The sequence below is a fragment of the Ornithorhynchus anatinus genome, chromosome 4 (genome assembly GCF_004115215.2).
Source record: "Ornithorhynchus anatinus isolate Pmale09 chromosome 4, mOrnAna1.pri.v4, whole genome shotgun sequence".
In the NCBI taxonomy this organism is placed as follows: Eukaryota; Metazoa; Chordata; class Mammalia; order Monotremata; family Ornithorhynchidae; genus Ornithorhynchus; species Ornithorhynchus anatinus.
Window position 1 is genome coordinate 13,058,442 of NC_041731.1, and position 23,599 is coordinate 13,082,040.

The following is a 23,599-nucleotide window of genomic DNA, read 5'->3' on the forward strand; positions in this document are numbered from 1 at the left end:
TGTAAAATGGGGATTAAGACTGTGAGCCCCACATGGGACAACTGGGATTCCCCTGTGTCTACCCCAGCGCTTAGAACAGTGCTCGGCACATAGTAAGAGCTTAAATTATTAACATTATTATTATTATTAATAGTAATTAATAATTGTGGTATTTAAGTGCTTACTATGTGCTAGGCACTGTACCAAGCACCGGGGTAGATACAAGATAATCGGGTTGTACACAGTCCCTGTCCCACATAGAGCTCAGTGTCTTTATCTCTATTTTGCAGATCAGGTAACCGAGGCACAGAGAAGCTAAGTGATTTGCCCAAGGTCAGTCAGTAAATACATTTGATTGAGTGACTGAGTCCTCTCTATGTATGAAAACGAACCTGCCAAAGTCCCTCAAACTTACAACAACATAGAAAAAATAAAGCTTTAACATTTCTTTTTCTGGGACAGTGCCCTCAAGGCACTGTACTGTGGGTATTATTCAACGCACTGCCAGGTTGGGGCTGCATCAGCATGACCATTTCAAACTGAGAATATGTGCATGAAAATGAACATCAAGACTATGAAGTAGGATGAAATTCATTCTGCTCGATTGTTGCTGTTGCATGATCACAAAGACAAAGACAGGAAAGGGTTAGTTAATAAAAAGATTGTGAGAAACTGACAAAGTGGAAAAACTTAAAAGCTGAAGACAAAGTGTAAGGAGACAACCTAAAATTCAAATAGTGAAAAAACAAATTTATGCAGACAAAACAGAAACGAATCAAACGTTCAAAAAAAAAAAAAAAAGCATCAGTGAATTGCGGACAAGAAAGCCAAGTACTAGAATGAATGGATGTTAATTTCAGCTGGCAAGAAGGTGATAACTGAGAAATAATTAAGGAAGAGAATTGAAAAATAAAGAGTCCACCATCCAAGTCTGACATTTGATCCAGGGGGACATAAAAGTCTCTCTGAATAATGACTTTGGTTAGAGTTTTATTTTTCTCCTTGCTAGAGGACAGAGCAGAGAAAGAGAGAAAGGATACATATTGGGGTTACTGAGGTCCAATCTATATCAGGCAAGTGTAGGCTGGTCTTCATTTGACAATTGTTAACTGCACTATGTTTTCACTTGGTCAAAATATTTATGCGAGTTTTCCTCTCTCTCTAGTTCATGTGCCTATATGGAAAGCAGTGATCAAATAAATACTAGGAGACAGGCAATTCAGTGCCTTTAAGGGCTGTCTCAAAGTAGGACCATTGGTAGACATCCAAATAACAGTTCTTAGAGACATGCATAATCAAGGTCCAGAAGCAACATGGTCTAGTGGAAAGAGCCATGGGAATGAATGTTAGAAGACCTAGGTTCTAATCCCAGCCCTGCCACCACGCTGATGTGCCATCTTGGAAAAACTTCCTAAAACCTCTTTGTGCCTGTGTTTCCTCATCTGTGCAGTGGAACAAGATACCTCCTCACTCTGTTTTAGTTTGTGGGACCTTTCTGGGGCAGAGGCTGTGCTCGATTCATTCACTGAATCGTATTTATGGAGCACTAATTGTATGCAGAGCACTGTACTAAATGCTTGGGAAAGTATAATACAACAATAAACAGACACATTCCTTGCCCACAATGAGTTAACAGTTTAGAGGTGGGGAGACAAACATCAATACAAATATAAGTAAATTACGGATATATACATAAATGCAGTGGGTCAGGGAGGGAGGAGGAAAAAAGGGAGCAAGTCAGGGCAATGCAGAAAGGAGTGGGGAAGAGGAAAAGGAGGGTCTTAGTCTGGAAGGTCCACTTGGAGAAGATGTGCCTTCAATAAGACTTTGAAGGCGATGAGGAGTAATTGTCGGGTTTGAGGAAACAGAGTGTTCCAGCCCAGAGGCAGGACATGGGCCAGAGATTGGCAGCAACAGGTGAGACCAAGGCAGAGTGAGGAAGTTAGCACTTGATCTGATTGTGTATCTACCCCAATGCTTAGCGCTTAGTAAGTGCTAAAGATAAGCTATCATTATTATGACATTGTTTCTGCAGACTACCCTCACTGTCCAATAGGATTGCCTATCAAGTGGTTTTCACAAGGGTCAGTCTTGGGGCTGATATATTTGGTATGTTTGGAGGTGACTTAGTTATGGGAATTAAAACCTACTCATCAAATTAGCTGATGAGATCCAATTGGACTGGATGAAACCACCCCTCTGAAAGATATGAATAAAATTAAGAGATGTAGACAAATTGAAAAAATGGCCTAGCAATAGCAGGCCTCAGAGGTTGAATTATTAGCATTTAAGTATAAAGCAGTAGAGAACAATTAGCACCCAATTAAGCTGTTCTCTACCCCTGACAATCAGGCAGGTGTTTATTTGTTAATCAACAGTTCAGTAATAGTGGGGTTTTTTTAATGTGAATGAGGCTTAACAGCTGTCAGTCTCTGCACAAACACCAGCAGAGGCATCAGGACAGCTTATTTTTCATGTATACAAAAGCAGCATGGCCCAGGGGATAGAGCACCGGTCTGGGAGTCAGAGGACCCGGGCTCTAATTCCGGCTCCTCCACCTGTCTGCTGTATGACCTTCAGCAAGTCACTTCACTTCTCTGTGCCTCAGATTACCTCATCCGTCAAATGGGGATTAGTTCTGTGAGCCCCACATGGGACACGGACTGTGTCCAACTTGATTACCAAATATCTACCCCAGTGCTTAGTACAGTACCTAGAGTGTAGTAAGTGCTTAAGAAATGCCACAGTTATATTATTGTTTGTCCTTGTGACAGCATCAGTTGCAGCTGGTCATTTGAACGTCCCCACTCGATCAGTCAATGGTACTGAGCATTTATTCTGTGCACAGACACTGAGGAACACACAATCTTAGAGAAAGATGGGGGAGGAGCTGTGCCTCATGGGGAGGGAGGGGGCTGGCCCTGGCAGCCACCACCAGAAAACCTCAGGATGCGCTTTCCTTTACAGTGCCCGCTTTCCAACTTAATTATTATAAGTAATAATTATGGTACTTCGAAAGCTATTGCCTGACTATGTGCCAGGCACTGTAGTAAGCCCTGGGGTGGCCCCAAGCAAATCGGATTGAAAACAGTCCCTGTCCCACATGGCTCTCACGGTCTCAGGAGGATGGGAGAGCCTGTGAGAGAGTACAGTAGTGTTGATAGGTACAATCCCTGCTCTCAAGGCATTTTAGTCTAGTTGGGGAGGCAGAACTTAGTACAATTTACAGGTACCATTTCCTCCATGGCATGAGCTCCAAGTCCCAGGTGGTGGACCATCTCACCCCTCTCTGTGTTACCAGGGCAACCAGCCAGAAAATTCCACTGGTCATAGAAGGTTTCTCCTGGCTCCTGTTAGCAGCAGCATCATCATAAGAGAGTCCCAGAAAGTCCAGTGAGTCACAGTCTTCCTCACACTGTTGATTGGGTTGATGTGGTCTTGATCATCAAAAACAGTTGCACAGCGTGTCAGGGGTGGTGGCAGTAGCTGAGCAAGTCTCCTCTGGTTTCACTCAGGGAAAACAAACCAGAGCAGAACCCCACTGAGGGCAGAACTGCCTGAGAACATAGTGGTGTGGCCAGGGCTTCAGAATGAATGAACTTCTTCTACCTTGCATCCTGGTGTTCAGAATGCTGCAAATTAGATGATGGGGTTTGGGAGTGTGAAAAGATTGGGTATTATGGATTAAAAGAAATTGTCTAGAGATCCTTCACCTGCTTACCCCCAGAGTAGATGGCAGAAGTGATAGTTTTAACTACAAATAGTCATTTTTCCATAAAATCTTTAATTTGAACAATGAAGAAGAGTGAATGCTGATTATCTGGGGAGTCAGAATCAAATGCCAAAAATCCCAAGGATATATATCTGTATGTGTTTGTATGTGTATATATTCATTCATTCAATGGTATTTATTGAGTGCTTACTATGTGCAGAGAACTGTACTAAGCGCTTGGAATGTACAATTCAGCAACAGATAAAGACAATCCCTGCCCAATGCTGGGCTCACAGTCTCATATATATATGTACACATTGTTGCTCCTCTCTAATTGATACATAATACTTCCTGTTTTCCCCTGGAGGGATTTACAAAGAAGATTCAGAGTTCAGAACAGCAATTTCAATGGGCCAAAAATGAATTGGCAAAATAGCATAAATATTGTTATACATACCCCAACCAAAGGACAAATTTTATATTGAATGTTTTGGTCTAAGGTACCTACTTAACTCATAGCTTGACATCTACAAGAAAGAACATATGAATGTAATTAAACTATTATTAACATTTTAGAAGACCTAATGAAACTTCATGGGGGAAGGAACTGAATCCCTACTGAAATAGGAACTATTTTTCAAGTTATGAGTTTGAGATAACAATTGGCTTTCTGCCTCATGGTTCAGCTAATATTGGATGTTCTTTGATTAAATATACTTATCACTTCAGTGCTCTTATGCTTAAGTTAGCAAACTATTAAAAGATTTAGCATTTAAAATTAAAATCCGGTGCAAAGACTTACAATAGAAGAGGAAGGGATTTTGGCAGGAGACATTTTTTGTTTGGGGTGGTCTCGTAAATGTTGTTCAGTGAATCAAATCACCACTTTTAACATATGGCTGATTTTTAGACATCTGGCTTTAATCATTTTGCTTCCCAACCTAGTGCATTTCATTCTCTTACTTTTCTTTATTGTAAATTATCTTCCATTCCTCCACACAGATTTTATCCAGTCATCTTTTTTAGGGCAAGAATGTACTCACTGCAGACCTAAAGTGAACCTGGGAAGATGATTTTTTGTTTAAATATCGTTTTTCTCTTATGATTAATCCCAGTTGACATTTAGTGTCAACCTGGGGCTGCATGACTAAAATCATATTTTAAATGGAAGTTATGCATTTTTATCTCAGAAAAATTAGACTCTGCAAGCGATTTTGTTATCATCATTATTGTATTTAAGTGTGTTTTAAACACTGTTCTAAGAGCTGAGTTAGTTACAAGTTAATCAAATTGGACACAGTCCCTGTCCCCCATGGGGCTCACAGTCTAAAGTGGGTGCCCAAAGTCACCCAGCAGACAAGTAGAGGAGCCCAAGTCCTTCTGACTTTCAGGCCTTTGTTCAATCCACTGGGCCAACCTGCTTCTCTTGAGACTTGCTGAATACAAACTTAGGTAGTGTTTTGAGAACAAGCACAATACCCATTTCTCATCTGAATCTAAATGTGATAGCCCATAATGCACAATTCTAAAATTCTTGTCTAACAGCAGTTTCTAGGTTCAATTTAAAGTTTCATTTTGTGTCTGTGACTTCTGTCAATCTAGATGCCACTTAGCATCCTTGGAAAGCTGCTCTTTTTGTAGATTTACTTAGTGTTGTACTCATCCTGTTAAAGTTTCTGCAATAACCCATACTTGACACAGTGCTAGCCTTAGCACTTAGAGAAGCTCAGCCCCTGGCTTTTGTTTTCTGATCATCCTAAAGCCATAACTTTACAAAACCTAAGCATAGTTCAGAACATGAGGATTTTTGAAGTGCTTTCAGTGAGGAAAGGAGAGCATTGCTGCACATTAGGATAGAAAGAGCAATCAGAAATTCATCAGGACTTTCACTGTAAGGGAGATAGCAAGGCATCATTGGTTAAGGGAGCTGCCGCTTTAAGAGTTCCTAAAGGAAGAACTCATATGCCAGTTTTCAGGCTCCAGGTCAAAAAATGGGTCTTTCTAATAGCCAAAGGAAGCTGACAAGGAAATTTGTCCTCTGATCCAGTCAGATTCCATTCAGCAATGACAATTTACCATCCTGGTTTTATTATGGCTTGCTAATTCTGAAATAAGATGGGGGGTTTGGGGGTTTTGTTATGTTTTTAGGGGTGTGCTTGTGTGAAAGGTCAGAACGAACTTAAACAAGGACCAGCATCATCCCATAATGAAAATGCAACAATTTGGCTGTGCAGTAAGTTAATAGCGAGCTGAGTGAAGTGTTCTGTTTACTTCAGGAGAAATCGCACTTTAATCAAAAGTCTGTTGCTCTATTTCTCCTGGATCTGCATGAAATTGTGCCTCTGAAACCACATATTACAGAAATGAGTTACAATCCAATGAAACACATACTCGCCCTAAACAGGAAAATGCAGGACCCTTTAAGGGCTTCTCTGGCCTTTTAATGACTGACTTTTATTTATTATTAAGGATTTATAATATGCAAAGCAGTGTAGTAAGCATTTGTTTCAGTGCAGAAAAAAATAAATTCAAATATAGTCACGATTTAAGTTTGGGGGATAGACACATGGAACAATGATGTCTTAACACACCATAAAAATTCAGTAATCCAAAGTATCAAAACTTGTATCCACCTCAGTGATTAGAACCATGGTTAATACATAGTATTTGCTCAACAAATACAATAATAATGAAAAGTAAAATATTTTTTAAATACTACTTTGGTGGAATAGCCAAATTGATCCTCATCTACTGTTAACAACCGCAGTTTTGTAAGTCTTTTTATGCTCTTTAAGTGCATATTATGTGATTGGCACCGTACCAAGCTCTGGAATAGATAGAAGCTAATGGTGTTGAACACAGTCCATGTCCCTCATGGGACTCATGGTCTTAATTCCCATTTTACAGATGAGGTAACTGAGACACAAAGAAGTGAAGAAGCTTGCCCGAGGTCATGGAACAGACGAGTGATGGAGTCTGGATTAGAATCCAGATCCTTCTAACTCCTGGGCCAATGCTCCATCCACTAGGCAACTCTGCTTCTCTTATTCTATTCTTCACATCAACTATTGTGACCTAGGAGAGAATAAACTATTGACTGATTAATGTGCTATATCCCACTTAAGGCAAGATTCTGTTATTTCACTTACATTTTAAATGGCCATCCTTTGTTACCCAGCTATTCAAAGTTGTATGATGTTCATCTGAGTTGTTACATAAAACAAAATCTGAAAGCCTTTTTGTGTGTAATTCACTGCGTATTTTGCCAAGTGCAAAATGTTTCAGGTCATTAATTGACTCTTGTTTGTGAAGAACAAAATAGCGTTATACCTGTTTTGGCAATGTTTTTCAACTCCGCATTTTCTATTCCTCAGCTCCTTCATTGCAACAGACATTTTAAAAACATCATTTAATTAAAGCTTCTACCATACATAGAGTAAAATTGGTCATTTGCATTTGTCATAAATGAGTTGCTGAAGTATAATAATTCTCCTTGTTAGAGTTTTATTCAACTCACTGAAATATCAAATAGTTGCCTCGCATTGTAGGTATCACCAACTGCCTCAGCACTCGCCAAGTAAACAATTTACCAATTGTTATGAGCTCAGTTCATACTTTAATTTTGGAAAGAAGATTCTTTTATGACCAGTTAGGCATGATTGACATACATTTCACAAGAAATTCCTTCTGTCTGTCTTGTCCTTCTCATAAGACTTTGAAAGTTCAATTGCTTTGTAATTCTTCAGTCATCACGTCTCAGTGCCTCAGTTTCTCCCTGTAAAATGGGGATTAAGTGCCTATTTTCCCTCTCCCTTAGTCTGTGAACCCCATGAGGGAGAGGGATTATTATTTTGTTTCTACCCCAGCATTTAGTATTTGTTTACTTAAATATGTCAAGCAATATACTATTGTCATTATTGTAGGGACTTTTTGTGACACACCATTGTCTCTGATCACTTGCTTCCTTTCCTTGACTGACCAAATATACTTCCATTGCTAATCAGGAGGGTAGAAATATTGACTTCCAGTAACAAAGACACAACAAATCAAGGATCCATTCTTCCTCTGAAACAATTAAGTAATGATTCAAACTTCATAAATTATAATAGACACAGGGCTGAAACTCAAACTTTGCAGCAGCAACCACTTAGAGTAAAATAACAGTTACGCCTAGTTGGTTTCCCAATCAATCAATAATATTTATTGAGCACTTACTGTGTGCAGATCACTGCAGTAAGTGCTTGGGAGCGTACAATAGAACAGAGCTGGTAGACACATTCCTGGAGCCAGAACTGACTAATAATAATAATTGTGATATTTGTTAAGTGCTTACTATGTGCTAGGTACTGTACTAAGCACTGAGGTGGGTGCAAGATAATGAGGGTGGAACACAGTCTTAATCAGCATGGCTCAGTGGGAAGAGCATGGGCTTTGGAGTCAGAGGTCATGGTTTCGAATCCCAGCTCGGCCACTCGTCAGCTGTGTGTCTTTGGGCAAGTCACTTCACTTCTCGGTGCCTCAGTTACCTCATCTGTAAAATGGGGATTAAGACTGTGAGCCCCACGTGGGACAATCTGATTCCCTTGTGTCTACCCCAGCGCTTAGAACAGTGCTCGGCACATAGTAAGCGCTTAACAAATACCAACATTATTATTATTATCCCCATTTTGCAGTTGAGGTAACTGAAGCACAGAAGAGTGAAGTGACTTGCCCAAGCTCATGCAGCTCCTGCTGAGAGGCCACACAGTTTAAGAGATTTAGGGGATTTGGGGATTTGAAGTTCTAGTCTAGAGATTAGCTTTCTTCATGCCCAAGACTGTAAGCTCTTTATGAGAAGAGAATGTGCCTGTTTATTGCTATATTGTACTTTCCCAAGTGCTTAGTACCATGCTCTGCACACAGTAAATTCTCAATAAATGCGATTGAATGATTGAACTTTGCCAAATGTGGAGAGAAGGGTTTTGCTTTTGCAGCATTCTGTCATACTTGCTTTATTTTCATATTAGTTGCTAGTTAAAGAAAGATTTGGTGGCAAAATCATATAGATTTCTGTGGTTAAATTTACCTTTTGTCCACTTGAAAAATTGCATGCTTATTATTGCTATTGAATTTTTTTTTTATCCCCTTACCCATCTTCTGGGAGATTTGGGCACTTTGACTTTCTGCCACTATTATTAACTGCTGAGTTCCAAGCTGAAATGCCTTAGCATCTTAACTTCTTAAAAGGAAAAAAAAATGAGTAGAATGTAGAGCACCTGTCTTTGCTGCTTGGAGATAAATGAACCTTTAGCAGACCAACTAGAAGTTTTGTGATTCAGAAGCTGATAGCACCCCTCGGGCCTCTTTCAGATAGCCGAACTACTCTGTTTTGAGATGAATTAAAAATAACGAAGTGAAAAATTAAGGCTTCATGTTTTTAATAGCTATCATTTACCAAATTTAATAAGAAGTCCCTCCAGGGCTCAGTATCTGTTGTGTAATAAGACTGTTCACCCTTGTTCTAGAATGGTCTTTTCTACATTCTGACAACTTAAGGTCTAGGCTGCTGTCTCTGTGAATGTGTTTGCTGTAGCTGGTCTTTTTGGTAAACTCCTTGAGAATAGAGGATGTGGTTATTCAGTGTTCAGATGCCAGTACATAATGGATATCTTAAAATGATCCCCACAGTGAGCATTATTGCTTGCTAGAGAAGCACCATGGCACAGTGAGTAGAGCACAAGATTGGGTCTATCCCAGCTCTGCCACTTGCTTACTGGGTGATCACTGGCAAGTCACTTCTCTGTGCCTCAGTTTATTTATCTGTAAAAATAGAGATATCTGTTCTTCATCCCTCTTAGATTGTGAGCCCCTCATTAGACAGGAACTGTGTCTGATCTGCTTACATTGATCCACCCCAGGGCTTAGTATAGTGCGTGGCATATAGTTTCTGTCCAGGGATAAGTATATGGCCTCATCACTGGCTAATCAGGATTGTTTGGCATTGCAGTTAAATGTTGATGCAATAATTGCAGCCTAATTTGAAGAGTTTTGGCAATTGTTTAATAGAATTGAAACTTCTGTAATTCTGGAATACTTCTACTATGAATCAATAAACTTTAAATCAAAATATAAACAAGCCCTGTTAGAAGATAGAGTAGTTCCAGAGCAGAGAAAGAAAGTGGTTTCCTCCTCTGGAAAATGAGGATTAAACACCCGTTCTCCTTTCTGCTTAGACGGGGAGCTCCATATGAGAGAGGGACTGTGTCCAATGTGCATATACTGTATCTATCCCAGCCCTTAGTACAGTGCCTGGCACATAGTAAGCACCTAACAAATACCCAAAGTATCAATGATTTGGGGGTATGCAAAGCAGTCTTTTCCATAAATTCAATCTAGGGTCATCTTGTCAATCTGTCCATTTTTGTGTGTTTTGGGCGCACTTCCAAGAAAGAAGGATTCTTAAAAAAAAGACTAATATACATTAAAATGAAATTTTTCAAATTCTATTCATCTTGATTTCTACCAGGCCACTTTTTGCAATAATTAGTCAGTGGAAATTTGCTCTTGTTCCTGATGGTGAAATTTTTCTCATTGCCATCAATAGAAATTGTGTGGGTATTTATGAGAATATTGAGACAGAAGTAGGCCCAGATCAATCTGACTAAATCTTATCCAATCCATTTGCATTCAAGCCCACTCAGATAAAATAATTGAAATTTAATTCAGCCCTATATGGTTCAATGGGATTTGATTCAACTGAACCAAATTCAGTTCTCCAGAATCAGCTTTTAATTGGAATCTTTTAAAGGTAATTCAGTGAAATCAATTTATTTGAATATGTTGCAGAGCAGTTTATTTCCAATTAATAAATATAATTTCAATCCAAACCCATTCAGATCGTCACATATTCTATGTAATACATTTCATTTGACTCCTTTTCAAATCAATAAAATTTAGCAAAATGTGATGCAGTTCAGCAAGATACAGTGTAAATCAAATCAGCAGTATTCATTTCAATTCAGGTCCATTCAGCTGCTTCCATTCAATCACAGGGAGGACCAAACATCTCATTTATACCTCCCACCCTGATTGTACTTCTTCAAAACTGAAAGTTTTCTTCAGTCATTCTCAGCCACAAAAGCAGCCCGTGTCTGAGTATCGATTTTTCTCATCAGCTTGGGGTAAATATGGCTAAAGAGGAGAGAAAGAAAGGATCACACCCTGGAATAATAATAATAGTAATAATGGCATTTATTAAGTGCTTACTATGTGCCAAACACTGTTCTAAGACCTGGGGTAGATACAAGGTCATCAGGTTGGACACAGTCTCTGTCCCATGACTTTCTGACTCCCAGGCCCATGACCTATCCACTATGCCATGCTGCTTCTCAATTCTGGAATTCTAATCCCAGCTCAGCCACAGGTCTGCTGTGCGATCTTGGACAAGTCACTTCACGTCTCTGTGCCTCAGTTACCCCATCTGTAAAATGGGATAGGAATGTGAACCCCATGTGGGACAACTTGATTACCATGTATCTACCCTAGAGTTTAGAACAGAGCTTGGTACATAGTAAGTGCTTAACAAGCGCTTCTGAATATGAGACAGAAAGCTTATTGAGTTCCTTAAAGCCAAGGTCAGGAGTTTCTGGTTGATGCAGAAAGGAATGGATAACCATTGCAGATTTTTCAGGACTAGGGAGAATTTTTGCAGAAGGACATTTTAGATTAATGATCCCGGCAGCAGAGTGAAGTAAGGACTGGAGGCGGGGAGAGTGGTGAGGTAAACTGAGACAGTAGTCGGGCCAGATCTGAAGACCAACCTGGGCCATGCTGGTGGTTGTCCAGATGGAGAGGAAGAAGCAGAACACAAATGGTGGGGGGGAGAAATCAACAGGATTCATTTAGCTCGAGATTGAGTATGGGGATTGAAAAAAAGAGTGGAACCAAATTAGTTCAATTAATAATATTTATTGAGATCTTCCTTTGTGCAGAGTAATGTACTAAACACTTTTTCTCTATACTGTAAGCTCATTTGGGGCAGGGCACTTGTCTACCAGTTCTGTTGCATTGTACTCTCTCAAACGCTTAGTACAGTGCTTGGCACAAAGTAAGCGCTCAATAAATACCATTGATTGATGGATTGAGAGTACCATGTAAATGGTAGACACAATTGCTGCCCTGAAGGAATTTACAGCCTAGCAGCATTTAGAGACTGGAAGGATTAAATACCTGTTCTGTTCTTATTCCAGTTTAGACTGAGCCCCATGTGAGATAGAAACTGTGACTGAGCTGATTATTTCTACCATAGTGCTTAGTACAGTGCTTGGAACATAGACAAATACTATTACTTGTTTGTTTGTTTTTTCCAGTGTTAGCCCCAGTCCCTGGTTCCTCTCACCCCAAAGCCACATTAACAGTACCTTGTGAAAAAGGGTCCCAGCAGTGTCTAGTGCTGAAGACAGTTCCCTAAGGTACTTAAATCTGATCTAGAAAATGAGAGAATTTTGGCCTCATGTTTCTGTAACAACTTTTTCCTTCTGGGAAAAGTTCCCCGAGGGCTATCTGCTCTTTCAGATCTGGACTCAACGTTCTCATTTTTCCTTTTCTCTCTTTTTCACTGTTTAATCACCCATGCCTTATAATAAAGATTTCTTTGATTTTAAATGGCTATAGACATTATAACACCATTAAGTTTAATTCAGTCCACATTGTGCCCCTTTCATTACAGTGTACCTTACTTTGATAATTCAGTTCCTCCCAATTTAGAACATGTTCACCATTACCTAATCTCCTTGTTACAATGATTTACACCTACTTAATTTACTTAACGGACATCTTCATGGACTGAGGTTAAGAAAGTTCTCTTGAACTCTTGGAAGTATATAATTAAAGTATTTCCTTTTCTAACCCTAATTTCTTACATGTTCTCTTCCTGGGGTGGGGGGAACAGTTCCTCAATCCCCTAAAATAGAGTACACTTGTTTGCTTTTCCTCAGAGTCAATTAGCAGGTAACAGTCTGAATAGCAAAAAAATACCATGTTTTAAAATTAGCATACAAATTGAAAAAGACAGATTTTTAGTTTTTAACAAAGCAGCTTATAACATTATACTAAAACTTCCACATTTCAAATGAAATTGAATGAAAATTTAATTATTTACTTTCAGATTTAGCATTTGGTTATATCAGCCAAGGGTCGGATTTGCTTTTATCCCTGGGACTTGCCCATCTACTAGAAACTTCCTCTGACTCTGCTTGTTTTTGTCGTTGTTGTCATTGTTATTATTATTAGTTTACATGTGTCAAGTCCCACTCTGAGTGCTGGGGTAGATACCAGTTAATCAGGTTGGACACAGTCACTGTCCTACATGGGGCTTACAGTCTAAATAGGAGAGAGAAGAGGCATTGAATCCCTATTTTACAGATGAGAAACTGAGGTACAGAGAAGGTAAGTGACTTGCCCAAGGTCATACAACATGCAAGAAGCAGGATCAGGATTAGAACACAGGTCCTCTAATCTTGATAATAATAACTATGGTATTTGTTAAGTGCTTACTATGTGCCAGACATCGTACTGTATTGTACCTACCTCAGTGCTTAAAATAAACTGTCATTGTTATTATCATTATGAAGTTGAATATTATAATCCCTGAATAGTTTAAGAAAATCCCAAATGTCTATATTTTGCGGGGAGAAGCAGCATGTCCTAGTGGATAGAGCACAGGTCTGGGAGAAGGAAGCACCTGGGTTTTAACCCTGGCTCTGCCACTTGTCTGCTCTGTGACCTTGGGCAAGTCACTTTACTTCTCTGTGCCTCAGTCACCTCATCTGTCAAATGGGGATTAAAAAAAACTGTGAGCCCCATGTGGGACAACCTGATCACCTTGTATCCCCCAGTGCTTAGAACAGTGCTTTGCACATAGTAAGCGCTTAACAAATACCACAATTTATTTTATTTTTTAATTTCTCTGTGCTCATTTACAACATCTGTAAAATGGGGATTAAGACTTTGAGCCTCATGTAGGATAGGGACTGTGTCCAACCTGATGAGCCTTTATCTACACAGTTGAGCCTGTGAGCCCCACTTGGAACAATCTGTTAACCCCCAGCTCTTAGAACCGTGCTTGGCACGTAATAAGCACTTAACAAATACCGTCATTATGATTATTAAATTAGACCAGGGTCTGTAGCCAACCTTCCTGAAACTTCTGTAAGAACATAATTCAAGCCATTTGCTACCTCATCTATAAAATGGGGAGTAAGACTGTGAGCCCCACGTGGTACAGAGATTGTATTCAACCTAATTAGCTTGAATCTACCCCAGGGTTTACAAAAATGCTTGTCATATAGGAGCTTAACAAATACCATCATTATTATTATTGTTATTGTGCAAGTCCATGAAGCCTAGCAAGATTTATTTCTGTTCCACATATTTGTCTAATCTGCTTAGTAATAGTATGAATTGAGTCTACTCTCTCAAGGCACTGTGCTAGGCTCTTGGTCAATGTACAGACTGAGGTCTCTGCCTACCTGATTGGAGAGATTACAGTCTAATATTTGGTAGGTATAGAAAGACCATCTGGTTGTTAGTATTATTATTATTACATTTGCTAAGCACTTACTATGTGTCAAGCACTGAAATAAGTGCTGGGATAAAACAAGTTAATCGGGTTGGACATAGTCCCTGTCCGATTAGGGGCTTACAGTCTAAGTAGGAAGGAGTACAAGTATTGAATCCACATTTTACAGTTAAGGAAATGGAGATACAGAGAAGCAAAGTGACTTGCCCAAGAAGTCAAGAAGCAACATGGCCTAATGAGTGGAGTATGAGCCGAGGAGTTAGAAGACCCGGGTTTTAATTCCGGCTCTGCCACTTGTCTGGTATGTGAACTTGGGCAACTCACTTTGTTTCTCTGTGCCTCAGTTACCTCATCTCTCAAATGGGGATCCAGACTGTGAGCCCCATCCGGGACATGGACCCAGGTCCTCTGACTTCCCAGCCTGAGGCCTTTCCAAAAGACCACCCTGCTTTCTATCTGTTCTCCCGTGCAACACTCCTCCAAGCTGCTGAACCGCTTATATAGCAGGTTTTAGTGAGAGATTTGTTTTCACAAACCTTTCTGTTTTAGTCTTTGCAGTATTTTCCTGGTACATAAGTATTAGAGAATTGGTATTCTTGAACAAAGTTTTGAAGAGTGCTCTGTGTGTTTATAAAATCAGCAGTTTTCTGCAAGCACAATAGAGTTCAATGTGAAGAGGCCTTTCACAAGGCTTCGAGGGCTTGTAAAGGGACTTTACTGGAAGCCTCCTTATAGTCTATGAAGCCCCTGCTAAGCAGTCATGACTATAGTATGGCCTAGTGGATAGAGCTCGGGCCTGGGAGTCCAAAGGACCTGGGTTCTAATACTGGCTCCGCCTCTTGTCTGCTGTTTGACCTTGGGCAAGACAGTTGAGTTCTCTGTGCCTCAGTTGTCGCATCTGTAAAAGGGGGATTAAGACTGTGAGCTCCATGTAGGACAGGGACTGTGAAAAACCTGATTACCTTGTACCTACCCAAACACTTAGGACAGTGCTTGACACAGAGCAAGTGCTTAATAAATACCGTTTTAGATTTTGACTAGCTGGAAATTGGGAAAAGCTCTCCCCCTCTAGACTGTGAGCTCGTTGTGGGCAGAGATTGTGTCTGTTCATTGTTATATTGTACTCTCCCGAGTGGTTAGTGCAGTGCTCTGCACAGTAAGTGCTCCGTAAATGTGATTGATTGACATTCGTGGATCTGGTTATAGTATTATAGTACTCTGCTTCTGTTTTAGCTTACCCGGCTGTGTATATTTTTTCAGATGGAAATCCTTACACCTGGTGGGTTGGAAAGTCCAATGAGAAACATTACTACTGGGGTGGATCTGGACCTGGAATTCAGAAATGTGCCTGTGGCATTGAACGGAACTGCACCGATCCCAAGTACTACTGCAACTGCGACGCTGATCATAAACAGTGGTAAGTGCCTTTCTAGGAGATAGCACAAAAGCCCTGTGTCTTACTTTTCATCTCTTGACTAAGTTGAAGGAGTGGAAATTGGGTAAAGTGCCCAGTATAGGGATTATAGAGATTTGAAAGTGGCTAACTGATAATATGAGGAGCAACGCCTAACTGGAAGAAGACAAGAGAGATGTGAGTTTAGCAGCGTGCTGCAGCCGTCTTGCTTTAAGCCTCTCATAAGCACCGAAAATAATGAACCTTAGAATAGATGGAGCTTTTTAGGATGAAGAATGAAAGTGATATTCTAACAATAGAATCTGGCTCTGAAGGCCATGAGCAGGACTACTTCAATGGATCTGTGCCAAAACAGATCAAATTCACCAGTTACCTCCCCCATCCCCATCCCCCAATCACCTCATTCAATGCTTTGTTTTAGTCTTTGGGCAAAAGATAATTCCTTACTCTTGGATTTAACTAAAAGACTGGATTTTCTATCCTCTCCTTCGCCAAGTCTGTCTAGGATGAAGAGAGTATCCGTTTGGAAAACTGTATGGAGAGAATTGGCGTGTTTCTAAGAGGTTCTATTTGGTTTTTAGCCACATAGTGATAGGATTTGTTTCTAAAACCTTTGACACAATTCTTCAAGGGAAAATGGAAAAATGGTAGGATGAAATGACGCAGGAAAGATAGGGTTTTGAGGTAAGATTGTGCCTTTGGACATGGTTTGTGATTTAGCCTGAAAGATTATCAGCTTCACATCTCTTCTAGTACTTCCTTCCTTTTTAGAGAATAAAATGTTTTTTCCAAGTTGAGAATATGCCTGTTTTGCTGCACTGAGGTGCTGTTTCTAAAGAGTATGGTCAGTAAAACCAGAGGATTTGGTTTCAGCTCAGACCCTCCCAGGAGAGTTATTTCAGTGATTCTCCAGGGGAAATAGGGTCTCTCTGGCTCTTCTCTCTGTAGAAGAAGATCTGAACTGCATCTGTCAATCATGTTACATGCTAATGTTGAGGGTTTCTTGTGCCAGATTAGGGACACAATTAGTAATGCATGACATCCTGTAAATGGGCAAGGGCTCCCACAGGTAGGTATGGTTCATTTGGCCGGGTCCCGCAGCGGACCTTGATGTTTGGGAGAGTTGGGAGTTTAGGAGAGAGTTGCTATAAACTCACTGTGGGCAGGGAATGTGACTGCTAATTCTGTTGTACTCTCCCAAATGCTTAGACAGTGCTGTGCAAATAGTAAGCTCTCAATAAATCTGCTGGATTGAAAGATTTGATTCAAAAGAAGTGGAATGAAGAACATGCCCAGTAAATTGGTATAGAGGAAATTATGCAGGACACGTGGGTTGCAGAGAGTGAGTGTGTAAGGAAGGAAAGAGCAAAGGCAGGGTAATTAATATAATTTGTTTTGTAATTTGATCAATTGTATTTATCGAGCACTTACTGTGTGCAGAGCACTACGCTAAGTGGGATTTTACAGTATAACAGAGTTATTTGATATTCAGCAAATGGTTAATAGGACCTCCTTGACTCTCTGCTTTTAACAGAGATAAAAAAGGTAAAACAGATTACCCTAAAACTATTCTGAGGAAGTAACAGACTGAAAATTTAGACTAAAACCAAGTCAAACTAGAAAAAAACAATTTTATATATTCTTGGTAGCCTTTTTATTTTACACATAGCACTTGGGGAATAAAAATATCCCAGGGCTAAATTAAAAATAAATTAAAAGGCTAATTTTTTTCAGTAAAAAAGTTCCAGACTTCATTTCTGCTAGGAATTTTTTTAAATGATGGAATATTTTAACTGAGTTCAGTTCGTCCTTTGCTTTCAGCATCTATATTAAATAATCACCCAGATTCTTACCTGCAGAGAACTGAAGATCAAGATCAAGAACTGAACTAATTAGGCAAAAGCACAGAACTGGGATTCAGAAGATATGGGTCTTATTCAGTGAAATTTATTGACCTCTTGCTTATTTTGTGAGCCCCCAGAGACCAGAGATCTAATCTAATTCTCATCTGTCTATTTATTTTTCCCCCAGGGATTAGTACATTGATTTGCACACAGTAAGCACTTAGTAAAAACATCTAGTCAGTCCATTTCTCTCACCCAAGAATTCCCAGCTAGGTTAAATGCTCTTGATAATCCCCCATTCCATTCTTCAAAGTCCAGTAATCACCATCTCTCAGTGACTTTTGCTTCTCAACATGGTGGTCACATCAAGCAGCATGGCCTAATGGATAAAGTACAAGCTTGTAAGTCAGAAGGATCTAGGTTCTAAACCCAGCTCTGCCATAAATCTGCAGTATGACCTTGGCCAAGTCACTTAACTTCTCTGTGCCTCAGTTAACTTCATCGGCAAAATAGGGATTAAGATTGTGAGCTCCATGTGGGACAGGGACTGCATCCAATCCAATTTGCTTGTAACCACCCCAGTGCTTAGAACAGTGTTTGGCACATGGGTGCTTAGCAAATACCACAATTATTATTATTATTTGCAGTAGCCCTGGAAGAGAGACAGACAACCCTCCAAAACCTTCCCAATTTATTGCGCTAACTTGGCATGAAGTTTGAAGTACTCTAGGGAGGTAACCCAGCAGTACCAAAGCCTACAATCTTGGTCTGCCTTTTTCCCCATGAGTAGAGGATTTAGTCAGGAGATTAACTTTGTTAGGGTACTAGGCATGAGCCATAATATCTAAGAATTACCTTTTTTATGGTACTTGTTAAGAGCTTACTATGTGCCAGATTAGGAAACAGTAAGCAGTGAATACTGGAGTAGTTACAAATTAATTGGGTTGGACACCGTCCATGACCCACATGGGGCTCACCATCTAAATCCCCACTTTACAGATGACGAAATGGAGGCACAGAGAAGTTAAGTAACTTGCCGAGCATCTCACAGGCGACAAGTGGTGGAAAGGGGATTAGAACCCAGGTTCTTCTGACTTGCAGGCTTTTGCTGTGTCCACTGTGCCTTGCTTTTTCTCAATTACCTCCCTTTGCTGCCCTTCATCTGCCAAGGCACCTAGGACAAAATGCTCTCCAGGGGTATGAATTTTGGATAGGGAATTATGAACCAAGTATGTGGTTTTCTTTCTAGGGATAGATTACTTATCCCAGAGTGTAACAAAGACCCCAAAGCACCAGGCAGCAATCCCTCTCTGAAACAGGAATGCACGTGGTTTTGTCGGCTTGTATTAATCAATCAATCATATTTATGGAGTGCTTACAGAGTACAGAGCACTGTGCTAGACACTTGGGAGAGTCCAACACAACAATTTAACAGAAACATTCTGTAACAGGGAAGCAGCATGGCTCAGTGGAAAGAGCCTGGGCTTCGGAGTCAGAGGTCATGGGTTCGACACCCGGCTCTGCCACTTAGCTGACTGTGGGCAAGTCACTTCACTTCTCTGTGCCTCAGTTATCTCATCTGTAATTGAGAAGCAGCGTGGCTCAGTGGAAAGAGCACGGGCTTTGGAGTCAGAGATCATGGGTTCGAATCCTAGCTCTGCCACTTGTCAGCTGTGTGACTTTGGGCAAGTCACTTAACTTCTCTGTGCCTCAGTTACCTCATCTGTAAAATGGGGATTAAGACTGTGAGCCCCACGTGGGACAACCTGATTCCCTTGTGTCTACCCCAGCGCTTAGAACAGTGCTCTGCACATAGTAAGTGCTTAACAAATACCAACATTATTATTATTATTATCTGTAAAATGGGGACTAACTGGGAGCCTCACGTGGGACAACCTGATTACCCTGTATCTACCCCAGCGCTTAGAACAGTGCTCTGCACATAGAAAGCGCTTAATAAGTACCAACATTATTAACATTCCCTGCCACAAGTGTGTTCTGTCATGAGATTTTCCATTTGTGATCATGGAGATAGGGCCACTGAGCCATAAAATTCCGAAAGTCTGCTGATTGAATCAAGACTAATGAGTCAAACAATCATTATTTTAGGGGCGCTTACTCTCAAATTCAGAGCACTGTACTGAGTTTGGGAGAGTACAACAGAGATAGTAAACATGGTCCCTGCCCTCAAGGAGCTTACAGCCTAGCAGGACACTCTGCTAGATTGGTACTGATATGCAGTTTTGTGTGGATTTTTGGTTTGTTTTTTTTATGATGGTATTTATTAAATGCTTACTACGTGCCAAGCACTGTACTAAGTGCTGGAATAGATGCAAGCCAATCAGGTTAGACACAGCCCATGTCCTGCATGGGGCTCACAGTCTTAAACCCTATTTTAAAGATGAGGTAACTAAGGCCCAGAGAAGTTAAGCAATTTGCCCAAAATCACACAGCAGATAAGTGGCAGATCTGGGATTAGAATCCAGGTCCTCTGATTCCCAGGCCCATACTTTTTCCATGAGTCCACACTGCTCCTCAGTTAGGGTGGGCATCACGCTGCTTATTTTGCTGCCTGCCTTCCTGGACTCTGGACATGTTCCTGAGGTCACCTAAGGAAACAAGAAGAGAGAGGTCAGTAAATGGCTATATTCACTGATGGTGGTGGTGGTGGTGAAGAAGTAGCAGTAATGTTTTCTGCTCTCTGAATCTCATGGAAGCATTCGAGTCTCCCTCATATAGAAGTGCAGCATAAAAGGGCAGGCTGACTGAAATTTCTCATTCCCTTCTGATTCAAATCATAGACCTGCCCCCCCCCAAAATCTATTTTCTTCTTCTCTCTGCACTATCCCCCACCCCCGTCAACTCTTTTAGATTGCGGGGCCACTGGCGACCCCCTCTGGGCTGAATCAGTGCCCATGAATTCTTCTCAGTGCTTAATATAGGGCTTCATATATTGTAATTGCTGTCAGAAATACTACTGTTATTGCCACTCCCCCAAAACACCCTCACTAGCAAAAAGGTAGTTTGTTTAAATTTTGTCTATAATTTTTTAATCAATATTATTGTCTGTCTCCCACTCTGGACTATAAGTTCATTAATGGCAGCGATTGTGTCTACTAATTTTCCTGTATTGTACCCTCCCAAGTGTTTAGTACAGTGCTCTGAAAACAATACCATTGATTGATGGATTGATTTGTGCTTTTTTTTTCCATATTACTGCATATTAAAAAGTGACACTACCAGGGAAGAGCTGATTCTGTAAGGACCAATAACATAGTTTCCAGTACTTATTCAATCTTTACCATAATGAAGCAGTGTCCTTTTGCACCATGTACTGCCTGGATTTCATCTCGCTTAGAAGTCTATTAAAGAGAATTACCAAATGTGATGGATTTGCATTCAGAAATGACTACATACTTTTTGAAGTAAAGATGATGGTCATATTAACCCTTGTTTGCTTATCAAATAATAGTAATTATTTACGAGTAAATGGAGCATGGACTGTAGACTTTCTTTGGTAAGTCGCACAAGATATGGGTGGAGGGGGAGCATTTTAAGGGATTTGCTTGAGTTCTCAGTGTAGCATTCCAAACAGAATACTGGTATTATTATTTTTATCTTCTGAGTTGCATGGAAAAGAACTGCGAGGAAATGCTATGCCCTTTAAATTTTATGGAGGTCGGAATAAAAATGATGCATTACAATCATCTGCAGGGAATTTTTTTGGGTTTAATCCTGTGGGTCTGAAACAGAACATCTTTTCACCTCCTGGCTTGTGGCAAAAAAGGAAGGAAATTGGGCATGAGAGGAGATGTCAGCAAAATGTCAGTGCAATCTGACCACTGCTCCCAAACAATATTGCCTGACAGAAAAAGGAGGACTGATGTAAAGAGTGGATGTATGGTCTTGAATAGATAGGGCAGCATCTACAAAAATTATGTGTTCCTTAGGGATTAAGTTATTTAGTAATCTGGAGGAAAATGGGTAGAGCAACCAAGAAGAGCACATAGAGAAGATAACAGATGTGAGAGAAATTTAAATGAATGACAAGGAAAGAGACACTAAGAGAATTGGGCCTGGAACAATAGGTTTTCTATTTCTCTAAGTGCTGCCTTCCTAAAATAAATGTTATATGGGATGTGGGGAAGTGATTCCTGGGCATTCGAAGTCAAAACAAATTGTTGAACTTGGTAATTGGTGTTCATTTCACCATTTTCTCTAAAATTGGTGACCACATAGTTTCTCTAGACTGTAATAAGCTTGTTGTAGTCAGGGAACGTGTCTACCAACTCTTTTATAGTGTACTCTCCCAAGTGCTTAGTACAGTGTGCTGTATACTATAAGCACTCAATAAATACATTGGGGGTTTTTTTACCTAATACTGAAAATAAATCAGGTGGCCCCAGGCAAGTTAATTTTTGTTTATCAGAAGCCAAAACTTTTCTCTGTTGGATGCAAATATTTCCTTTTTTACAGTCCTAGTAAGATTAATAGGCTGTTCTTTAAACTATCACATTGCTATCTTGTAACTAAAATATAGGGAAGCAGCATGGCCTAGTGGAAAGAACATGGTCCTGGGAGTCACAGGACCTGTATTCTAATTCCAGCTCCATCACATACCTACTGTGTGAACTTGGGCAAGCCACTCAACTTCTCTGTGCCTTATTTCCCTCATTTGCAGAAAAGGGATTGAGTATCCATTCTCCTCCTGCTAAGACTATGAACCCCATGTGGGACTTGATTACCTTGTATCTGCCCCAGCATTTAGTACAGTGCTTGTCATATTGTAGGTTTTTAACAAATACCACCGTTATCATTATAACTAACATTCTCTGAGCATCCAAAGTGTGCATAGCACTGTATTAGGAAATTGGGAACATGCAAAAATATACAAATCAAAGACAGTTCTTGCTAAGAAGGAGCACACAGTCTGGGAAGGGAGAACTGCTCAGAATAACAACCCAGTCTCCTTTTCCATGACTCATTCCCCTTTCCATCTGTAGGAAAATCCCAAAGATCCAGGTCTCTGCTTCTTCAAGACACAGGGCTTGGGCTGTGCAGTGGTGGTCAGTGCTTGTGGGAGATGTAGGCCTGAAACATAGCATTCAAGTCCCCCAGCAGCTGCTTTCTGAAGCTTGGGTCCCTCACCACTCTCCTTCCTTCCTTAAAAATAATAATAATTGTGATATTTGTTCAATGTTTATTAAGGGCCAAACACTGCTCTAAACTCTGGGTAGAAGCAAGATAATCAGTCCCTGTTCCATAAAGGGCTCACAGTCTGAAGGGGAGGGAGAACAAGTATTGAATCACCATTTTACAAAGGAGGAAACTGTAGCCTTACTTACCCAAGGTCACACAGTGGGCAAGTGGTGGAGCTAGTATTAGCACAGGTTCTCTGGCTCCCAGGTCCATGTTTTTTCCTCTAGGCCATGGTCCTAACTATCCTTAGGGCTGGTTTCAGACAGTAAGTGAAGAAAATCACCACCCCGTGGAGGACTCTTTGATCCCATGTGCAATTTCTCCCCCCTGCCCCTCCTCTCAAAGTTGGTGACCCCATGGCTTCCCTCAACAATGTTTCACCATTTTGAGACTTGCCAAAGATGCTCACTGCTCTGGGGCCAAAGTGATAGGGCATAAATTGGGATCTCACAGATGAGTTGCTTAGGGCTTTCTTTTGAGGGGTAGCTGCCAGGACTGGGAGCTGGATAGACCACCATTTTTCTTCACCTCCTGTCATCTGAGTATCAAAAATAATCCCTGCCTGTCCAGATGACAGTCTCCTCTAGAAAACTTTAAGAACTTGACAAAATTCTGGTATTTACTGTCTGCTCATGTGATTCTTGGTAGGGTCAATACAAGCACTAGAGGCATTTGAAGGTGTAAGCCAGTAGACCCTATTCCAAAGTTCAGTCCTCTCCAATATGTGACTGCCCTTAATGTCATGAACATGCTTTCATCTTCAGAACTTCTGGGGGTTAAAATGGGGATTAAGACTCAGTCCCATCTGGACCGGGGACTGTGTACAACCTGATTAACTTGTATCCACCCCAGTGCTTAATAGGGTGCCTGGCACATAGTAAATGATTAACAAA

The 23,599-nt window shown here is 40.5% G+C and overlaps 1 protein-coding gene across 1 annotated transcript in view; it reads left to right on the plus strand.

Moving 5' to 3' along the window:
* Positions 1 to 23,599, plus strand: part of CNTNAP2 (contactin associated protein 2) — a 1,271,576-nt gene that overhangs the window by 972,998 nt on the left and 274,979 nt on the right. The window contains exon 14 of the mRNA XM_029062825.2: positions 15,510 to 15,666. Coding sequence (XP_028918658.1) covers positions 15,510 to 15,666 — 157 coding nt within the window. The remainder of the gene's footprint in view (positions 1 to 15,509; positions 15,667 to 23,599) is intronic.